This window comes from Microcaecilia unicolor, chromosome 1 (assembly GCF_901765095.1).
Source record: "Microcaecilia unicolor chromosome 1, aMicUni1.1, whole genome shotgun sequence".
Lineage (NCBI taxonomy): Eukaryota > Metazoa > Chordata > Amphibia > Gymnophiona > Siphonopidae > Microcaecilia > Microcaecilia unicolor.
The window spans coordinates 252,185,130-252,206,687 of NC_044031.1; the positions used below are offsets into that span (position 1 = coordinate 252,185,130).

General features: G+C 42.2%; 1 protein-coding gene across 1 annotated transcript in view; it reads left to right on the top strand.

The window, feature by feature from the left end:
- Window positions 1-4,088, top strand: part of ITGA9 (integrin subunit alpha 9) — a 686,274-nt gene extending 682,186 nt beyond the window's left edge. The window contains exon 28 of the mRNA XM_030205631.1: window positions 1,777-4,088. Coding sequence (XP_030061491.1) covers window positions 1,777-1,875 — 99 coding nt within the window. The 3' untranslated portion in view covers window positions 1,876-4,088. The remainder of the gene's footprint in view (window positions 1-1,776) is intronic.
- Window positions 4,089-21,558: the final 17,470 nt, after the last annotated feature.

The following is a 21,558-nucleotide window of genomic DNA, read 5'->3' on the forward strand; positions in this document are numbered from 1 at the left end:
AATCACCATATATCAAAATTTGAATAAAGTAAAATTATCACCTAGGCAAATGGCTGTGAATATAGATCATTAAGGGGATCTTTTACTAAAATGCACTAGAATCTGGATTTAACTCATGGTAATGCGGGATTTTACCACATGCCAAGTCCAGATTTAACGTGACACTTTGGGGGGGATTTTTAAAAATATGTTGTATTGCATATTGTGCACTAATGTCATAGATTTAACAAGAGCATTTAACCGCCTCCTATTTACGAGGTGCAAAGTGTTCTTGCGTTAACTCTTCATTAGCCAGTTAGCACATGTTAAGTGTAATGTGCTAGCTAGTTAACACATACTCGCCCACTCTCTGCCTGTGACACGCCCCTTCCCAAAAATATTTTTTTAAAAATCAGCAATGCACAAGTTAATGCACAGAAACAGGCAAATAGTGTAAAACGTTTTAATGCGTTTGTGTGAGACCTTGTTTTTCTCGCTAACCACGTGTTAAGAGCTCAACACCCTTTAGGAAAATGGCACCTAAGTTTATTAGGTGCTTATGTTTGAAATTTCACAAAATGTACACCCAAGTCTATCACTGAGAAAAAGAATTAATGCCTATATTAAGCATCTAAGGATCTGCTTGTTGTATGAGGCCCATCCATGAGTATCCCGAACCTAATTACGCTTTGTGCAACCCCCCCCCCCCCCTCCCTCCAGCTCCACTTATTAAACTGTAGCCATGCGAGGGAGGCAATGGACAGAGAACAATTTTTGCGCCTCTGGCTCCCTTTGCACCCTATGCAGCCATACTGCTCACTCAGCCCTTGGGACAGCCCCGGTCCCATTTAGTTTATTTATTCTTTGCCTCACATATGGTAATCTTCATCCGTCCATTTTCTTGATGCACAAAGTAGTTAATCATTGCAGGCTGGCCAACTGATGAACTTCCTTGAAGGTTTCCTTTTGCCTTTTGTTGTATTTATTTATTTATAATAGCATTGATACCCTACATTTTTTCAATGTACATTGGATTCAATGTGGCTTACAAGTCAACAAAACATGGGGGTTAATGGTAAGTTACAAGGAAGTTGCAGGAGAAAAAAGGGAATAAAATACCATCTGGATTAGTTTTACGGGATGAAATAATTGAGTTAACAAAGAAGTTGCCAGAAAAAAGATGAAGGAGTAAAAGACCATTTGAGCTGGCCCTATTAGAGATGATGACTGGACTGTGACTAGTCTAAGTTAGGGGTCCTTGTACTAAGTTGCGTTGAAAAATGGCTTGAGGTAGTGTAGGCGCAGGATTTGTGTGCGCCAATCCATTTTTCAGCAAAATCAAAATTTCCGTGCATCCATTTTGGGTCTGCGACCTTACCGCCAGCCATTGACCTAGTGGTAAAGTCTCATATGGTAACTGGGCGGTAATGACCTACATACAGCAAATGCCATTTGGCGTGTGTCCGATATGCACATCAGAAAATAAATTTTAGCAGCGTGTATCGGACGCATGCCAAAAATGAAATTACCACAAGAGCCACGTGGTAACCAGCCAGTAACAACATTTTGGCACACGTTGGGCACATGTAGACGCTTACGCGGCATAGTAAAAGGGCCCCTTAATTTGGTTTCAGTTGTTGTCCTCATAATAGAATTTTCTGAAGAAGAAGTCTTCAATATGTTTACAGAAACTAAGCTGTATATCAACAATAACAATAAAAGATTTGTCAGTTTATCGTAATGTTTCATTTTGAATATTTGACATTATTCTCTTCTTTTTTTTTTCTCAATTTCCAGATGGGCTTCTTTCGCAGGAGGTACAAAGAAATTATTGAGGCTGAGAAAAACCGGCAGGAAAATGAAGAAAGTTGGGATTGGGTCCAGAAGAATCAGTGAATGGCCAGGGAAGTCCCAGTCATGTGACACATATTTGCTAGCTGATTGATTCCACTGTTGTATCTTCCATATGTGGAAGAAAAGACTCTTCTCCAGATTTTTCGGAGGCGCATTGATGCTGTGTTCTTTCTCATGCTAAGAAACTAGGGAGAATATCCTGAGGCCAACCACTTCAGCCATGTCAAGCAACTTGACCGGTCTACGCTTCCTAAAAGAGATGAACTATGAACTTTAGCAACCACACTGCAGTCCAGAGCAATATTTATGAATCCAACATGTGGTTTTACACCCTCAGGGGAAAACTGTTTCCTAAAAGTATTTTTATAAGTATAAGCCTTTTATACTGATTTTGTCTTTCCATTTGTATCGATGATTTATTTTTTCTGTTAAATATAGTTTATAAAGTTCACTCAAGCACTGATTTCTGCCTAAAATCTTAAGCAGAATATCAAATAGCAGATGCACAAGATTTGGCAGATGTGTAGATCCTATTTAACAAAATTCATATCTTAGCTGAAATTAATTATTGGGCTGTGAAGTAAAGAACCTCAAGTAACATCAGCATATGAGCTACAATAGAAAATATTGTTTGCTAATTTTGAAAGTGTAAGGAAATGTATAGCTATGTAATGGGTGGTGGTTGATATTGGCATAATGCAGAAACAGACCATTCACACATCTTGCAAATAGAGAGAGACAGAGTAATAAAGAATGTAAAAATCCACAATGTAGTCCTCCTACAATGAGGTACATACTGTATATTTAAACAATTTTTGCAATATTTAGGAGCTTTTTTACAAAGCTGCAGCAAAATGTGCCTTTACCGCGCCATTACATGAGTCTTTCCCAGCTAAGGCCACTTTTTCCGCAGCCATAAAATGGACAATTTTTTGTTTTCAGCATTAATGACTTGCACGCTAATGTTGCCACTAGCGTGTGACCATTAGTGCTTGGGCCCCTACTATCACCCATTTTGTATACGGTAAGGGTCACACGTTAATCAGCATGTGGGAATACCAACGCGCTAACTGATTAGCTTAGCCGCTTCCACTCCACCCCAACACATACCCCGTTGGTAAAAAAATTCAAATCTTTTTTACACGGTTTGCAAGCGTATATTTCAAAATTACCAAGGGATGCCTCAGCACACCCCACAGAAAACCCCTTAAAACTGTGGTAAACGTGTTAGTGCTTACCACACCTTTGTAAAAGGACCCCCAAATGTCCTGAGAAGGTCAAAATTCTAAGGGCCTTATTAAAAAAGAGCTTTTTTTTTTCCTATTCTGTGTATATATCTGTTGATGAATAAGGGGTTGATTTAAAAAATAAAACACACAGTACCTGACATAGCCAGCCCAGATTTTCTCAGCTAAATTAGAATGGTCTTCAGCCACCCTTAACTGACTAGATTTTTAGGTGAAGATTATTCTCAGTCACATTAACTGAAACTCAGCTGGCAAGATTTTGCGTACCTATTAAAATGTGTTGTGCATGTGGAGGATAATTCTATAACTGGGTGCCTGCATTTATGTGCCCCTTGCATACATAAATTTACAAAATACTAACACTTTCACAGGTAAGTCTACACTTCCTCCTGTAAGTACTTGCAGAATGCCTAAACACTATTCTGTCAGGGTATGTGTAAGTGGCATAGCATGCAAATACAAGGTGGACTTACATGAGGGGTGAGTCATAGAACGGATGAGCAGGAGGGAAGGGATTGGGTTTCAGGGTTTAGAATTATAATCAGGTGAGTGAATGGAAGTGATGACCAGGCTGTCAGGGAGCTGCATAGTTTTAAGACTGAGTGATGGTGGGGGAGGAGTAGTTGCATAGTCAGCAAGGGGGTGAAGACTAGGGCTGAAAGCTTGTTTACATCTGATCAGATAAACATTTCTTTGACTCTCCTAAATCTATATGCTTAAATTATTCCCCAAATTCTATATATGGCACTCAAAATTGTGCATACAAATTTGGACGCATGCCCAAAATGTGTGCGGGCAATTTAATTGATAAAATGAGCCAATTAGCTCCCATAATTGGGCACCAACAAATCAATTATGGGTGCTAATTGGCAACAATTTGAATTTACACGGACATCTTTCTAGTTGGAATTCTGTAAAGATGCATGCGTAAATCCTTACATGCTGACTGAAGCGGGGACATGGCCGTGGGAGGAGCATTCCAAGAATTTGTACTCAGTGTTGTAGAATATGGCCGGTCCATGCCTATTTAGGTGTGAGGATTTATACCAGGTTTCAGTTGCTATAAATCCTTGAGCGTTATTCTATAAATGGTATCCAACTCGGAGCACCGTTTATAGAATAGCGCACAGTGCTTATTTTTTTTTCAGTGCCCAAATTTGGGCGCCATATATGTTTAGTACTGAAAATCAACACCAGGGGACTGATATTCTAAAGACTATGTACTCACATTAAACCCTTTAAATTTAAGGGCATAAAAAGTGGGTGGCAACAGGGGCAAATTTAGGGTGGGGAAAAAATTAGGTGCTTAGCACTGATTTTCGTCCTAGGCTCATAAATTAGGTTCAGAAATGTAGACAAATGAATGCAAGGCCTACATTGATAAGCATGAACTGTTAAGCTCCCAATTAATATAAATTTTCAGCTGAAAACTTAAGTATGGCCAAAAACAGGGAACGAAGGTAGGAGCTCAGCTTTTTTTTGAACATCAGGCCCTAGGTTCCTAACTTGCTTCTTCTGACCTAACCTGTCCTGACCCCATTTGCATTTTGGCTATCTAAATTTAGGAAGCCATTGCAGTTTAAACAGTCACCTGAGTCCCATCGTTGGACAGCTAAGGGCCTAAAAAACAAATGGAAGGCTAGAATTAAAATGTATCCAAAAAGTTTGCTAAGGAAGGTTCAACATACAATGAAGGATGAATGTAGTGCCTTTAATGGTTGTCTTATTGTAGTGGAAATCTATGTGATCGTTGAACGTCCAAGCACTCAGGTGGTGGTTTAATAGGTTAGTGAACCATTTTTATCTGTAGACATTATGGATTTGATATTCAAAAAATGCTAAGCACCTAAATTTAGGTACCTAAGTTAGTTGGCTAAGGGGCCCTTTTACTAAAGGGTTGACATGCAGCAATAGGCTTGCTGCGCGTCAATCCGGAACTACTACCGAAGGAGCCCGGCAGTAGTTCCCACCCCCAGTGCGCGCCATTTCCGGTGCTACAAAAATATTTTCTATTTTTATAGCGCCAGTTCTTACCTGGTGGTAATCGCTGCCTGGTTACTGCTAGGTTAGCGTGGGAGCCCTTACCGCCACCTGAATGGGTGGCAGTAAGTGCTCCCCCCTGAAATGGCCGCTTGGTAAGCGGTTCATTTACTGCATGGCCATTTCTTTTCGAGAAAAAAAAAGACAGCCATTTCCCACAGCTTAATAAAAGGGCCCCTAAATTTGGCCAGTATTTTCAGTCGAACTTAGGAGCTTACATCTGCAAATTAAGGAGCCTAAAAGACATGCTTTGAAATTTAGGCTTGCCTAGTGCTGAAAAATCAAATCTATCCCTCACTACCCACTTTTTAAGATCTTAAACTTAGGAGCCTAGTGAAACTGTGAATATAAATGTAAATAGTCCTGGTAAAAAGTTCAAATTGGCCAATTTAGGAGGATACTTTCTTAAATTTAGGAACGTAAATCCTTTGAATATCAGTTGTTTTGTGTTTATTTCCTTTACTAAATAATGTACAGTTTCTCCTCTCATAATACAGATTGGTTAAGGCTGGTTATATGTCCACTTTTGAATAAATTCTTGAAAGATTTTAAAGCCGGATTATGATAAGCCAGTCTTCTTTTTAATTGAAGCTTTAGCTTCCTTTGCTTGTGAATATGAACATTGACAGCTGTACATTTTACATAAGCTGTGCACTCTGGGAGTTGAAGTACCTTTGGTGGAAAGCACATGTATAGAAGATGCAGAAGATTTACAAGGAGCATCTGGAAGGCAAAAAATATGAAACAGTTGCTAACTCTGTTTTGTTGGGAGGGAGGTTGGCCAAACCAACTGCCCATTTTTCAGCTTCCTCCCTTAAGCAGTTCCCCCCACTTCAGCACATACACTTGGCAATTAAGATCAGGCCAGATCTCCTCCTTAAGAACTTTAAAATATTACACATCATATATGCAAGAGACCATACACAGATGGTGAACATTTGCCTAGTTCTTGAATTTACATTCATGCATGTGTGACGTTAAGTTTATTCATATTTATTCTAGGCTTGATTTACCTTCTTGGAAGTTTAGAAAAACAGAGGGGGCAACGTTCATTCGGAGCTGGTGAGCGTTTTTCAACCACTGCCAGTACTATTTCCAGATGTCCAGTGCCGGACCATGTCCAGGCACTGGCATGGAATACCCAGGTTTATGTGGTCGGCTATCTTTTATGCAGTTAAGTGTGAAATTCAGCATTAACTGCATAAGTGACATCACGTAAAGGTGACTGACTTTTATGCGGTCCAATTTACCTGCTAAACTTAGATGGTTAGGTACTGAATATTGGCACTTAAATGTATAAGTGCTGACTCCGTCACCAGACTGTCCACAAAGTAGCTGGTTTTCAGTTTAGTGGTCTGTGGTGGCATTCAGCAGCACTAACCGTTGAAGTGCCACTGAATATCAGCAGATAGCCCTGCGCAAACGATTTATTGGTTAAGATCACTTTGAATATTGACCTCCAAACTTATAAATAAAGAATAAAAGATAGAAAGCAGAAGGGAGAAATTACAGCTTCAAAATTGGTCAACAAAGAAAGGACAAGAGCTGTGTGTCTAGACCCCACTGACCTTGCACCCTGACCTGCCCCATACTTGGTTAAAGAGTTGTCAGAGGAAATTATAAATTGGCTATCCTCATGTAAATTAATTACCAAAAGCATTCAAGACAGGTCGACGTGAATTGCTTGTTTACTCTTTCCAAAAATACTAGGACTAGGGGGCACACAATGAAGCTACAAAGTAGTAAATTTAAAACAAATCGGAGAAAATATTTCTTCACTCAGCATGTAATTAAACTCTGGAATTCATTGCCAGAGAATGTGGTGAAAGCAGTTAGCTTAGTGGGGTTTGAAAAAGGTTTGTATAGCTTTCTAAAAGAAAAGTCCATAAGCCATTATTAAAATGGACTTAGGAAAATCTGCTACTTATTCCTGGGATAAGTGGCATAAAATCTGTGTTACTCTTTTGGGATCTTGCCAGGTATTTGTGACCTGGATTGGCCACTTTTGGAAACAGGATACTGGGTTGGATGGATTTTCGGTCTGTCCCAGTATGGCAACACATTATGTAATGTTTTGTCAGAGTAGTTGTCAAGGCCTTAATTAAAGAATAGCAGTGTTGCTCTTTAGTGTGTTTATGCTGGCTTTGTGTCATGCTGGAGTTTCCATGCATGGTTGTTGCCATCATTTTGGGAAGGGACCACTGTGAATAATGTTAATGCAATGAAATTCCTAAAAAAAATGGGGGGGGGGGGGCAGGATTATGGTAATAGTTTGAAAGCAAACTAGATTTTGCTAAACGAGAGCCTGCACCACTGTGAAGCCCATATACTTTAATTGGTTCATCTTAATTCAGCTCAACTGGTTTATCAAAAATGGTCCTCAAGGTTAAAGTTTAGAGAATTCTCATCGAACTACAATTTGAAAGTATTCCAGAGCTGGAATTAAGTTACCTGTCTACAGCAAGTGAATCATAAAAATAATAGTCTTTGATTTGCACTATATATTTTTATAAGCATTATGAAATCAGTTTGCTTGGGATCCAGGATAAAGAAGTCTGTTGAAAGATAGTTTGATACCAGAGAGTGCAGTAGATAAAAGGCTAATTATATTTCAAAAGAAAAAGGAATGTCCTGGGGTAATGCCTATACTGGAGATCGAGAGATTAAGATATACCTTTTAACACAGACATTGTTAATGAGTGGCTTGCCTGATAAAAACAATGGGCCCAATATTTAAAAAGACTCATACCTTTGCTGAGGGCTGATGAATGTATAAGTCCACTCCTCTGGCCATCGACTATCAATGACATTTTGTGGAGAGTCAGATTGCAGGCAAAATTGTTCTAAATGCCTTTGGCATGGGGGAGATTCTATAACAGGGTGCCTGCAATTAGGTGCCTGGAGGGCACATGGTAGAAGCCTATTCTGTAAAAGAAAGTACACGGCTGGGTATATTTGAGTCTAACATTTAGGTGCAATCACTTATGCCAGCCATAGAGCTGGTGTAAGTATGAGCACCTCAGTGTGGCAGATACCAACCTAACATACAGTATTCTGGAAGTTATACGCACAAGTAGGAGCCCCATCTAGTCCCTGTTCCCACGTATACCCCCTTGCAAATGCTATGTAAGTTAAGTTGGTATTTGCAGAATAGTGTTTGGGCGGCATGCTGGCATATGTGAGATAAGTGTGCATATCGGTGCATAACGTTTTCATAAATGTTAGCACCATAGAATTGCCCCACATCCAGACAGTGCTGAAGCAGAATTGGGTACAGCAAGAGTGCAACAACTAACCAAGGGGCCCTTTTAATAAGCTGCGCTAGTAAGTGGGCTTAGCGTCTTTTCCATCCACTAGGTCTATTTGTAGCACAGCCTACAATTGGCCTTTTTCTGTTATTCTCTTTTTTTTTCTTTTTGTCATGTGCTAGTGTTAGAATTAAGACACAACTCAAAAATAATCCTCTTCCACTGAATACTACTGAATTAATATTTTTAATCAATTTTTATCTATTTGTATTAATTATATTAAAATTAGGGAGGAAAAGCCTCAACAGACTCCTTGGCAACAGAGCCGATCAAACATAGGAGTACTTACTGTCATCATAGGTTAAAAAAATTCACAAAGTCCAAACAAACTTTCAACTTAGCTTAGCTCGTGAGGATGCACAGACTCTTCCTGCTATCCACAGCCAAAGTTTTGAGTAAAGTGAGCTGATGTGCCATGGACCCTGACAAAGTCATTGAAACTTTGGCCATTTTTCGCCGTGGACAGTAGGAAGAGTTTGTGCATCCTCTCAAGCTAAGCTAAGTTGAAAGTTTGGACTTTATGATAAAATAAAAAAAATTTGAGAGGTTTTTTAGCCTATGATGACAGTGAGTACTCCTATGTTTGATTGGCTCTGTTGCCAAGGAGTCTGTTGAGGCTTTTCCTCCCTAATTTTAATATAATTGATAAAAATTGATTAAAAAACATGAATTCATTAGTATTCAGTGGAAGAGGATTATTTTGAGTTGTGAATGAAAGTAGTTATCCTCAGAGGCTCTCTAAAATTATTTTGTAGAGAATTAGGATGCAGCCGTTAAAAAAATTAATGCAGGAGCATTTACCATCTCCTATTTTGGAGGTTGTAAGGGCTAGTCTGCATTATTCAGTTAGCTCTCACTAATGTCAACATGCTAGTTGAATAGCACATCCAAGCTTGTTCTCTGCCCCTGACACTCCCCATCCAAAAACATTTTTTGTTTTTAAGGCCAAGCAGTTAGAGCGCTCAGCCTCCCCTTTTTTTACAAAGCTGAAGTGAATGGGCTGTGTCGGCATTACCGCACTAGCAGCCATTAGCGCAGCTTTGTAAAAGGGGGCCTCAGATAACAAAACTAGCATGGAATGCTTTAGCACATCCCATGCTAGGCCATTTTTGCTGCGTTAGCTGTGCGTTTGTGTCAATTGTAGCTTAGTAAAAGGGCCCCCACAGCAGAGGCGTAGCTGCTATGGGGCCAGGGGGCCTGGGCCCCTGTAGATTTGGCCCTGGACCCCCCTGCCGACGACCCTCTCAACCCTCCCTCCCGCCACCAACCCACCGCCTGCTACCTTTGCTGGAGGGGACCTCAACCCCTGCCAGCCGAAGTCTTACTTCGTTTGGTTTCTGACTGAGTCTGACGTCTTGCATGTACAACGTGCAGGACGTCAGACTCACAGAAACAGAATGAAGCCCTGCAGATCGCAAGGCTTCGTTCTGTTTCTGTGAGTCTGACGTCCTGCACGTTGTACGTGCAGGACATCAGACTCAGTCAGAAACCAAACGAAGGAAGAAGACTTCGGCTGGCAGGGGTGGGGTCCCCCGCTAGCAAAGGTAGGTGATGGTGGGTGGGGGGGTCAAAGTTGTTGGAGGTGTTGACAATGGCGGGCGGGTTGGGGGGGGGGGGGTCAGTGCCGGCAATGGCTGGCTGGTGGGCGGGCGGGAGAGGGGGTTGATGTGCCCCCTCACCTCAGCTCTGGACCCCCCTACCGTTGAAGTCTGGCTATGCCCCTGCCCCACAGTTCTACAGTAAACTGCAGCGAACATATTGCCACTATCTGCATAGCTTATGATGGTCACCAAGAACTGAATATTGACCCAGATGCTGATCAGATATTGTGAAATGATATAAAATTATAAAAAACATACAAAAACTAATAAAGTAAACTATGCCTATTGTATGATACTGTATTTCAGATGTCACCTATGGTTCAGTTTTTCCCATACTGGCTCGTAGTGACATTTTAGTGTCATTGCTTTTGCACTTCATGTTTCTCATATTGCTAGATGCAGAAATTTAGTCCTTTTGGAGGTTCTGTGAGAGGGCTCACAGTCCCAGAATGGTGGAAAAACCTTTGAAGAATTAGTTGTCTACATGAATAGAAAGAAATGTCAACTACTGTACTTCTCTAAAATGAATGCTTGTATTAAAAACTGTCCTTGAAATGAATAGTTGCATTTTTGCCAAAACAATATGGAAGAAAAATTCATTTATACATGAAAACTGCTAGGGCTAAACCATGTTTTTTGTGAATATGAGCACATATGATTATCTTTGCACAATTTCTAGGCATTATGTATACTGTATATGCTTCATAGCACAGATATATGGAATGTCATCTTTGCTCAGCGATCGAGGGGTAGAGATATTTCAGAACAATGATCAATGATTTTACAGCAAAGTTCATGTAACTTTATATACAGCAGGGTACTTGTACCAATTTTTATCTCCCTTTTCTGAATATTATTATTTTATTCTTTGAGATTGTAAATTTCTGTCATTACCTATTGTCAGGAGACCTGTCACTGTTAGCAGCTTCACCTTTAATAAAATTTATGTGTTCACCTGTTTTCCGATTCACATGCACTGCCTTAGAAATATCAAGTTTACAAATGAAGGAGATTTCTGTGGAGAGGATGAATAAAACAATGTTGTTAAATAATCCTGTTTCTGTGTTTCTTTTTACTACCTGCCTTTTCTTGGAGCAAGGAGGGCTGTTGCCATTCTAATATCTACTTGATTATTTATTTATTTGTTACATTTATATCCCACATTTTCCCACCTATTTGCAGGCTCAGTGTGGCTTACAAAGTACCGTAAAGGCGTTTGCCATTTCGGTTGATAACAAATACAAGATTGTGTTGAGGTCAGATGAGGTAGAAGTGAATCAGGCGTCATTATTCAGAAATAAGTCAACCAACAAATCATAACTTTGTGACCAGTATTCCAAGTTTATTTTACATTGACCCCAATAAAGAAGCCTAGTTCTTAAAAGGTTGCTTGAACATTTTTTGGTGACCTTTCCTTGGAAACGAACCTTTTCGTTTTGATTTTGAGTAAAGGAGTCCTTTTTTCTAAGCTGCAGTAAGTGTTAGTGTGTGCTTACTGGAGCTTAAAATGGCTTACCATGGGATGCACTCAGGTGTCCTGTGGTAAGTTCCAAATTGGCACATTCTGACCAGTGGCGTAGTTTGGGGGGGGGGGGGGTCACAGGGGCCTGGGCCCTCCAAATTGGCTCTGGGCCCCCGGTATGGCTGGCGGGGGTCCTCAACCTCCGCCAGCAAAAGCGTTTGCCCCACGCTGGTCTCACATCGCCTAGCGCCGCCGTGCATGCTCAGTTTCATTAAAACGAGCATGCACAGTGACGGTAATTATTTTTAATGGCCACGCACTAATGGCAACATTAATGCAGGGCCATTAATAGAAAAAATAGAAAATTAGCCATTTTCTGGCAGTGGTAAAAATGGCCGTAGCACACAGGAAAAACCTGCATAAATGCGCCCTAAAACCATTTAGTAAAAGGACCCCAAAGAGAATTACAGGCAAATGCATTCATGCAGAGGAATGTAGGAGTATGCTACCAAATCACTATTAAGAAGCACAGGCTGCTAGTTTATCTCTATCAGGAATAAGTACAAGTGACGTAGCCAGAAGGCAGTTTTTTACATGGGCCAATGGGTGGGCATGCATTTCCTCTCCATGCCCACGCTGCACTAATTAGCAGATATATGTCAAAAGCATTACATGCTATTCTAGAAAGTAGCACATAAGTGCTATGGGGTCCTTCTACAAAGGCGGGCTATTGTTTTTAGCGCACTAAAAATAAGTGTGCCCTACATACTAGAGATGCCCATATATTCCTATGGCCATCTCTAGCGTTTTGAGCACGTTAATCAGCAGCGCACACTAAAAGTGCGACTATGCCTTTGTAAAAGGACCCCATAATGCAATACTACACGGGAACATACACATGGGCATGGACAACTTCAAAGTTATGCACATTGGGGAAAATACTCCAAATCATAGTTACTTGGTGCTAAGGTTGACCTTACAACTCAGCACCCATGAAAAAGATCTAGGTGTCATCATGGACAATAGACTGAAATCTTCCGCCCAGTGTGCAGTGGCAGCCAAAAATACAAACAGGATGCTAGGAATTGTTAGGAAAGCGATAGGAAATATGACAAAGAATATTATAATGCCTCTGTATTACTCCATGGAGCGACCATACCTTGTGTATTTTGTGCAATTCTGGTTGCAGGTATCTCAAAAAGATATAGTGGAATTAGAAGGGAGTCACGTGATGCGCTGAGGGAGTAGGACGTGAGTTCCTGCTCTCCGAGGCCCAACGCCCGATATCACCAAATAACTTGTGATTTCGCCTCGCCTCGGATTAAATAGAAGGCATAAAACATCAGCTAACTAAGTGATGGATAAGTTTATGGAAAAACCAGCTAAAACTATGCCGGCACGCGGGGCGAGGAAAGACAAAGAATCGCTGAAGGCGGCTGGCCCGGACGTGGATTCGCCACAGAAACAAAGCGGGCCGCCTTTTTCGGAGGCACAATTAGCGCAATTATCACAACTGAACGCGGCAGTAGTCCAAGCGCTGGAACCCAGGCTAGAAAGAATATCGACGCAGATCGCAAACTTTGAAACACGACTTGCAGAGGAGTCGCGTCGGATTGGAGACCTAGAGCATAGGGTGTCTGAGATGGAAGACGCAAACCCTCCTATGCAGCAGCAGATCTGCCAGCTACAGACCACAGTGACAACGCTTACAGATAAGGTGGATAAATTAGAGAACCGAGGTAGGCGCAGTAATCTGCGGTTGATTGGCCTACCTGAGTTGATTGGGGATTCTGTACTGGCAACAGTTGTGGAACAGTGGCTGAAGGCAGAGTTCGCTTTGTCTGATCATGCAGGCGGCCTGTGTCTGGAGAGGGTGCATCGCATAGGCCGAATTCAAGATGGCCGCCAGGCCCCACGTGCGGTGATACTGAAGGTGCACAACTATCTGCATAAGCAAGAGATTTTGAGTGGATACCGCATCAAACGAGATGATACAAAATATGAGGGGCACCAGATCAGAATCTTCCAGGACTATTCTGCCTCCCTTCAGGAACGTCGGAAGAAATTCACGCCGCTGTGCCGCCGACTTCATGCGCTACAGGCAAGATTTATGCTGATATATCCAGCAGTGCTTAAGATTCGCCACGAGGGCCGCTGGAAAACGTTCGACTCCGCAGAAGCGGCGCACACATACATCACTGAACTAGCAGCGCCCAGCAGATCTGAACAGGCAGATAGGGGGAGAGTGAACTTTCTTCAATGTCTTCATCCCTTAAGAGGCGAGGTTCGAAAGTTTTGCACCTTTTAGGGCGGGGAGGCCTCGGGCATGGAAGGGGCACCTCTTTGAGTAATAGAACTGGATGTATAGGGTAAAGGAACTAGGCTGGTTTCAGGGGATAGGGGGGATAAGGGGAAGTTGTGGGAGGGGGGTTTGTTGGGAGAGGGATACACACATGAGACACATGTACACTTTAGAGTTTTTGACAGGGGTAGGCTGCCCGTACTTTGGGGTGTGGGAGGCTCAGTGGGCAAAGCAGTAGCGAACATGGAAAGTCCCTTGGGTAAGGCTGGGTGCCCGGGAGACTCAGGTCGGCAGTGCATCGTAGGTACCCAGTCACGGATCCCGCCCTGCTCAGAATAATGTGCGTTTAATATCCTGGAATGTGGGTGGTATCTCTTCCCCAATCAAGAGAACCAAGATTCTAACAGCTTTACACAGACATGGGGTGGGGATAGCCTGCCTCCAGGAGACGAGATTGTCCCAGGAGGAGCATGAAAAATTGAACCGACACTGGGTGGGGGAAGTGTTTTGCTCACCAGCCACGGGAAGGAGAGGAGGAGTAGCTATACTAATACATAAATCACTCATGTGTTCTGCTAAACTTGAGTTTAGAGATGCTGAAGGGAGAATGGTAGGGATAAAGATCAACTTACAGGGGAGGGAGATGCTAGTGGTGTCAGCTTACGGTCCCAACACAACATCCACAGACTTCTTCGCGCAATTACTGGCGAGATGCAGGGGGCATAGTACACTTCCATTGATCTTGGCTGGGGACATGAACCAGGTGATGGACGCGGCTTTAGACCGTTCCAAATACCAGCAATCGCGATCCTCCGCTCCACCTTCTGTATTGGAAACATTCTGTCAGGAAATGGGACTGGTGGATCCCTGGAGAATATTACACGGAAAAGAGAGAGATTATACCCATACATCCAGGGTCCATCGGACACAGTCCAGAATAGATTATGTTCTCATGTCACAGACCGAATTCCCCAGGGTAACAGAAGCCTCTATAGGCCCCGAGGAAATCTCGGACCACTCTTTGTCACTCCCCCTTGACAAAGTCAATACGAAACGGGAACCTGTCGGGGTTTTAAGAGTGCACCAATCTGCCTAAGATAAGTGCAGTGTGCATTATTGTTAAGTACATGAGTAAAAAAAGCAGTGCAAGTCTTTTTTTGTTAATATAATTGGGATGGTGGAGGTCGAGTCAATGATTAAGACATCAACACGTGTAATGTATTCACCTATTGAGTGAAAGCAATATTACCGAGTACTATATATGAGACTCTCCTTCACTTTAGTCTAAAAGTACTTAAGACTACCATATTTGCATTTACACACTCTGTGAACTTTGTTTGATATTTCTGGGATAAGCAGCATAAAGTGTACTGAGTTTTTTTGGGATCTTGCCAGGTATTTGTGACCTGGATTGGTCACTGCTGGAAACAGGATGCTGGGCTTGATTGACCTTTGATCTGTCCCAGAGTGGCATTTCTTATGTACTTATAAACCAATCCCCAATCTAGACTAAGGTTTGATCTGAGTACTACAATAACCTAGCAGTGTAATACCACTTGCTGAGTAATACAATATGTGCGAGAAGTCCCAGCATGCTGCTCAGAGCCAGAAACAAGCAGCATGGAGTGGTAGCAGTCCATTTATTTGGCTGGTGGGGCTTGACATCCCTGCCAGTAAAGTTATGCCTAGAGTGCCACATGGGGGAGAGGGGAAGACAGGAATATGTTGCCCCCCCCCCCCAGTCCACCCTTGACCTCCCCCTCCCCCCCCCCCAACTGCAGGGCAAGCTACGCCCGGAGAGAGAACCCATTGTTAAAAATTTACCAGCACACCACTGCCTGTGTATCAACTTCTCCAGAATTAGCAATTCTCAGCTGTTAGAGTTATTACTGTCTGACACATGGCAGCACAATTTTAATTTCTGAAAAGTCTGGTTTTTATTTACGGTTTAATTTTCAGGCAAACTTCAATGTGAAGCACTCTATTAAATGAACAAAACTCCTGATCATATTACACATTTCCTTTTGGAAATTGGGAACCTCAATCATTTGCTTTTGAAGGGGCTCCTCCCCTCTCTTGTGGCTTCCAAAAGAAAAAATTGCTTTAAAAAATAAAAAACTACCACACCAAAGGCATTCCTCCCACAGTCAAGAGTGCTGAACTGATCCAAAATTATGCTGCTGAAAGAATGGAACTTTATCACATGGCCCCCAGCCCAGCCCAGAGACACTACATATAGGTGGCCAGACCTTAAGTTAGATATTCTTTTCAAAAATTACAGGGCAGAGGGAAGAAATGTTTATGGCTGTGATTGGTGATCCTATACTGCCCTCTGGTGGTGACTGAGTTTTAATACATTATGTATTAGAAGAGCTCAGTTATTGTGCATGAGAAGGCCAGATTCAGTCTTCTTTAATGATAAGTAAATGATAAACAAAAGATAAACAGAATTCTGACTTAGATTCCAAGCCTATATACTGACCACAGCACAAGGCAGTCATTCTGAAGAAATGCCTTCATTATTTGGTTTAGCCTTTTCTTTTTGAGCTGGCAGTCCCCCACGTACCCTCCTCTTGGTTTTCTAGCTCAGTTGAAATCAGGGCTGGGATCTGGCATGATGAACCTTCATTCACAGCTACCCAGGGATTCTTTCCTTCCCCTCCCAGCTTTCATTTGCTCCAGTCATTGCAGTGATCATTCCTGGCTGGGAGCCATGCACCATATCTCCATTCAGAATCCTGAAATCGTGAGTCCTAAATTCAGTCCCTAGCTGTTACCATTGCACAATAGCTATGACCCATCGTCTCTCCTGTTCCAAATCACTGTTTCTTCCTTTTACCTTCTTCTCGCCTCCATTTATTCAATTCTCTGTTATCTTCCACTGCAACTGTAACTGCTGTCTTTAAACATGCAATGGAAGAGTAGCCTAATGGTTAGTGCAGTGGTCTGAGAACCAGGGGAACCAGGATCAATTCCCACTGCAGCTCCTTGTGGTTCAGGGCAAGTCACTTAACCCTCCATTGCCCCAGGTGTAAAATAAGTACATGTATATTATATGTAAACCACTTTGATTGTAACCATAGAAAGATGGCATATCAAATCCCACCCCCTTTCCCTTTATACTGTGATCATACCCTTCCTCAAAAAACAAAACAAAAAATCCTTCACTAGAACCTGCTTTCACCATTAGCTGTTGTCCTCACTGCTTCTTCCTATGGAGTCCTTTTATGAAGCTGTGCCGGCATCGGCGTGTGCTTTTGATGCGCGCTGAGGCCTCCCTTTTACTGGAGTGGGTAAAAGGCAGGTTTCCCTTTTCTTAAAGAAATGGCTGTGTGGCATGTGAACCACTTACCGTGCTGCTATTTCAGGGGAGGGGGAGAACTTACCATCACCTATTGTGGCGATAAGGGCTCCCATGCTAATCTGGCAGTAACCAGGCAGCGTGTGGCACTGCTCAATTACCGCCGGGTACACACCGGCACTAAAAAAATTGAAATATTTTTGCAGCACCAGAAATGGTATGCACTGGGGGAGGAAACCTCTGCCCCCCGATGCCACGTGTTGTGAAATAATATGGGGGAGGGAGGAGGGAGTGAATGGAATGAAAACCAAATGAAATTGTTTTTAAGAACAGGATAAAACAAACTTGATCCAACTTAAACATGATTTAGAAAGAAAAATAAAAAAGAAACAGTCTAAAGGCTAAAAATGCCTACTTTCTTTCCTGTGGGAGAAAAAAAGTTAAGCTACTACTACTACTATTTAACATTTCTAAAGCGCTACTAGGGTTACGCAGTGCTGTACAATTTAACATAGAAGGACAGTCCCTGCTCAAAGAGCTTACAATCTAATGGACAAATGTACAGTCAGTCAAGTGGGGGCAGTCAAATTGGGGCAGTCTAGATTTCCTGAAAGGTATAAAGGTTAGGTGCCGAAGGCAACATTGAAGAGGTGGGCTTTCAGCAAGGATTTGAAGATGGGTAGGGAGGGGGCTTGGCGTAGGGGCTCAGGAAGTTGATTCCACGCATAGGGTGAGGCGAGGCAGAATGGGCGGATCCTGGAGTTGGTGGTGGTGGAGAAGGGTACAGAGAGGAGGGATTTGTCCTGTGAGCGGAGGTTTCGGGCGGGAACGTAAGGGGAGATGAGGGTAGAGAGGTAATGAGGGGCTGCAGACTGAGTGCATTTGTAGCTGCACACATTCCTCCAAGGCTGTAGAGGGCGGTGTCGGGGGCTGGAAGTGGGCATGGCCATCTGCCAGAAATATGCAAATTAGCTTTGACAAATGCCGGTGAGAGTATACTACTTCTGTTAAGTGTGCACTCTTAGTGACATTGGTTCTGTAATGACAATGAAACCCAACAATACAACAGTAAGCAATCCCCTTGATGACACAGGAAATGAAACGAAATGAAAACTTTTGGAGCGCCCATCCTTAGTGGTCTTTACAATTGGTTTGATACAGTAAGTTGCGACTTAATTTTTTGGACACCTTAATAATCGTTGCTATTACCTGAGGGGCAACATCTTATTTTAGATAATGAGTGGCTTTTGGTAATTGTTGTACACTGTGTAACATAAAGACTTTACTTTAAAATTTGCAATTAAAATATTTTGGGTATGGAAATGCTGTTGACTAGGCTTAGATAAATTAATGAAGGTGTATGTATTAACTTAATTATACATACTGATATGACATAAAAGATTTCCAGATGAAAGCTTTATAGGCAAATATTTAAGGAGTCGTTTTACTGAAGGTGTTAGAATCTGGGCTTAGCAGGTCTTAACACAATACTTTCCTGTGTGCTAATTCCAGATTCAACACAGCACTTAAAAAAATATTTTCCATTTTACTTTTTGCAGACCAATGTTGCCTTTAGCCCAGTACCTGCAAAAAATGAATGCAGAAACATATACCTCTTCCTATTTAAGAGGCACTAAGTATTCCCATTTTAATTGCATGCTATCCAATTATCATGCGGTAATCAGAACGTGCCCATTCCCCACCCATGACGTGCCTCCTCCAATATATATATATTTCCTACTGTAGCGGGACACAGGGAGGGAAGGCCTGAAGGGAGGCGATCTGCAGACTGCCGCTGCTACGCTTCTTTCATACGGAGCAAAGTCGAGGTGAGGCGCTATGATTTTAATTCAGGGGGGCCCGGCCCAGTGGTGGACGGAGGGGGGCGGGTGGAGGGGACTGTGGCGCTGGGCCCCCCTTGGAGGCCTGGGCCCAGGGAATTCTCCCCCCTGCCCCCCCCTCTCGGTGGCCCTAGGGGCAATTCTATAACAGGGCACCTCTATTTAGATGCCCTAATACCACCCAGTGCAGTGGTTCCCAAACCTGGCCCTGGTGGCACCCCAGCCAGTCAGCATACCGACAATAAATATTCATTCATACTGTCATTTCCCAGCCTGCTCCTGTTGTTTTGCTGTTTTCTTGATTCCACTGAGGTGTTTGGCCCTGAAAGAAAAAAAAAAACCCCAAAACAAAAACCCCAAACTGAAAAACAAACATTAAGACCTCCCCTTTCACTAAGGCGCGCTCACGTTTTTAGCATGCACTAAAATTGGGTGCGCGCTAAATGTTACAGACGCCCATGCATTCCTATGGGCGTCTCTAATTTTTAGCGTGCTCCCAATTTTAGCACATGCTAAAAACGTGAGCGCATCTTAGTAAAAGACCCCCTAAGAGAAGAGAAAAAATTTCTCCCAACTTACCCCCTCTTATGGAGTCACAGGCTGTTCACTGTTGGTCTTGGATTGTTCATGCTACTGTTTTGCTCTGCTTCCTCACCTTGCTGTCTTGTTCTGTACTCAATATCTTGGGGTCATGTCAATGTTTGGGTGTTCTATAAGCTCCTGCTGCCTTGGCCCTCACTCGGTATCTTGAGGTGTTGATGCCTTTGATCTTGCAACCCTTGGCTAGGGTGCAACGATGGCAGTTGTGTGTTCCGTTATGGAAGGATGCAAGATTTAATTTCTTCTGCTCCTGATGCTTTGGCCTTCCTTCAGTGCTCCAACTCCTGCCGCCCTACTTCTCACTCAAGCCTTACCGTCAACACAAACTGGAAAGTGAGTCTACTCCTGGCATGAATGATATAAATCCTTCCAGTGATTAGCATAGAATACAGTTGTGCTTTCAGGGCATTTTTGATTTCCCAAGTTTGACACATAAGTTGTATTATTATTATTATTATTTTTACTACTACTTAGCATTTCTGTAGTGCCACTAGACATATGCAGTTTGGTACACAAACACATAGGAGACAGTGAGATGTATTTTCAAAGCAGTTAGACTTACAAAGTTCCATAATTACCTATGGCACTTTGTAAGTGTAAGGGACCCTTTTACAAAGCAGCGTTAAGCCCAATGTGGGCTTACCATTCGTTAAAAAAGAAAGTACCACAGCAGCCCGGCTGTACTTCCCACCCCCAGCGCACCATCTTATCTAGTGCTGCAAATATATATTTATTTTGGTAGTGCCGGTGTGTACCCGGTGATAATTGGGCAGTGGCCTGTGCTGCCCGGTTAATGCGGGAGCCCATACTGCCACCTCAGTGAGTGGCAGTAAGGGCTCCCCTCTCGAAATGGTCGCGTGGCAAATGCTTTACTTGCCACATGGCCATTTCCTGCAGAAAAGCAAGATCTGCCTTTTACCTGTTACATTAAAAGGGTGCCTCGGAGCTCATCAAAAACACGTGCCAACGCCCTCACAGGCCCCCTTTTGCCACAGCTTGGTAAAAGGGGCCCTTAGTGCTTTGAAAATGAGCCCCAGTATGTGTGTTGAAGTAATATGGCATGTGACACTAAAAAAAACAAAATGAAACAAACAAAAACTACTGGTCCAGACCAGAAAACGGACTGTAAAATGTGCAGGAACTTGCAGAGTACACTGTGGTGGCCTTACTGAGACAGTAGCAGAACTCTAAGCAGGTTGATTGCCATCCCTGTGTTAAAACCGAGGATACAACCAATATCAAACCTAAAAGACTAAAGACAACTCATCCCAGCCAAATTACATGTTACTTTCTGTAGTCAATAATTACATATAGTTGATGAGCACTAGATTTTAGCGTTTTAATACAATTAGTCATTATGTGGAGTCCTCACTAAAGAGTTTTACCCTCGGCAATCACATAGGAAGACTTATTATTTAATTATATATGTCAGTTTTTCTTCTTTTTCAACTATAGTTATATCGAAGTATTACAGACGTGCAGCTAATTTTGGTGCCTCTCTTTTGTTAAACAGCTTTTTACTTTACTTTATGTAATCGTTTCTAGTATTTTTCACTCTTTCATCTTTAAAGCAGCCGCACATTGAATCCATTAGATGTCACAATACATTTGGTGAGTTTGAAAGATCAGGCAATGCTCATTATTCCTATTTTTTTTGTGAGACACCTGACCATGTTTTATTCACGTTGCTTGAAAGACAAATGCATTCAGTTTAGAAAACCTCAACATGCCCTTTTTCAGTCATACAGTACTCTCAATATGCTAATGTATGTTCATATGGTGTTCTCTATACAATTTATATGAATGCTCACTTTACATATGTTATTATTTCTTTTGGTAATACTCATCATTTCCATTTTTTGTAAGACACTTAAGGATGATTTATTTATTCTGCTTGAAAGACAAATGCACTCAGTTCATAAAGCCTCAACATGTTCTCTTTTTTAGTCATATAATATCCTTTATGTGTTGTGGTAAGTTTACATGGTATGTTTAATACAATTTACATGTTCATTTACAATTA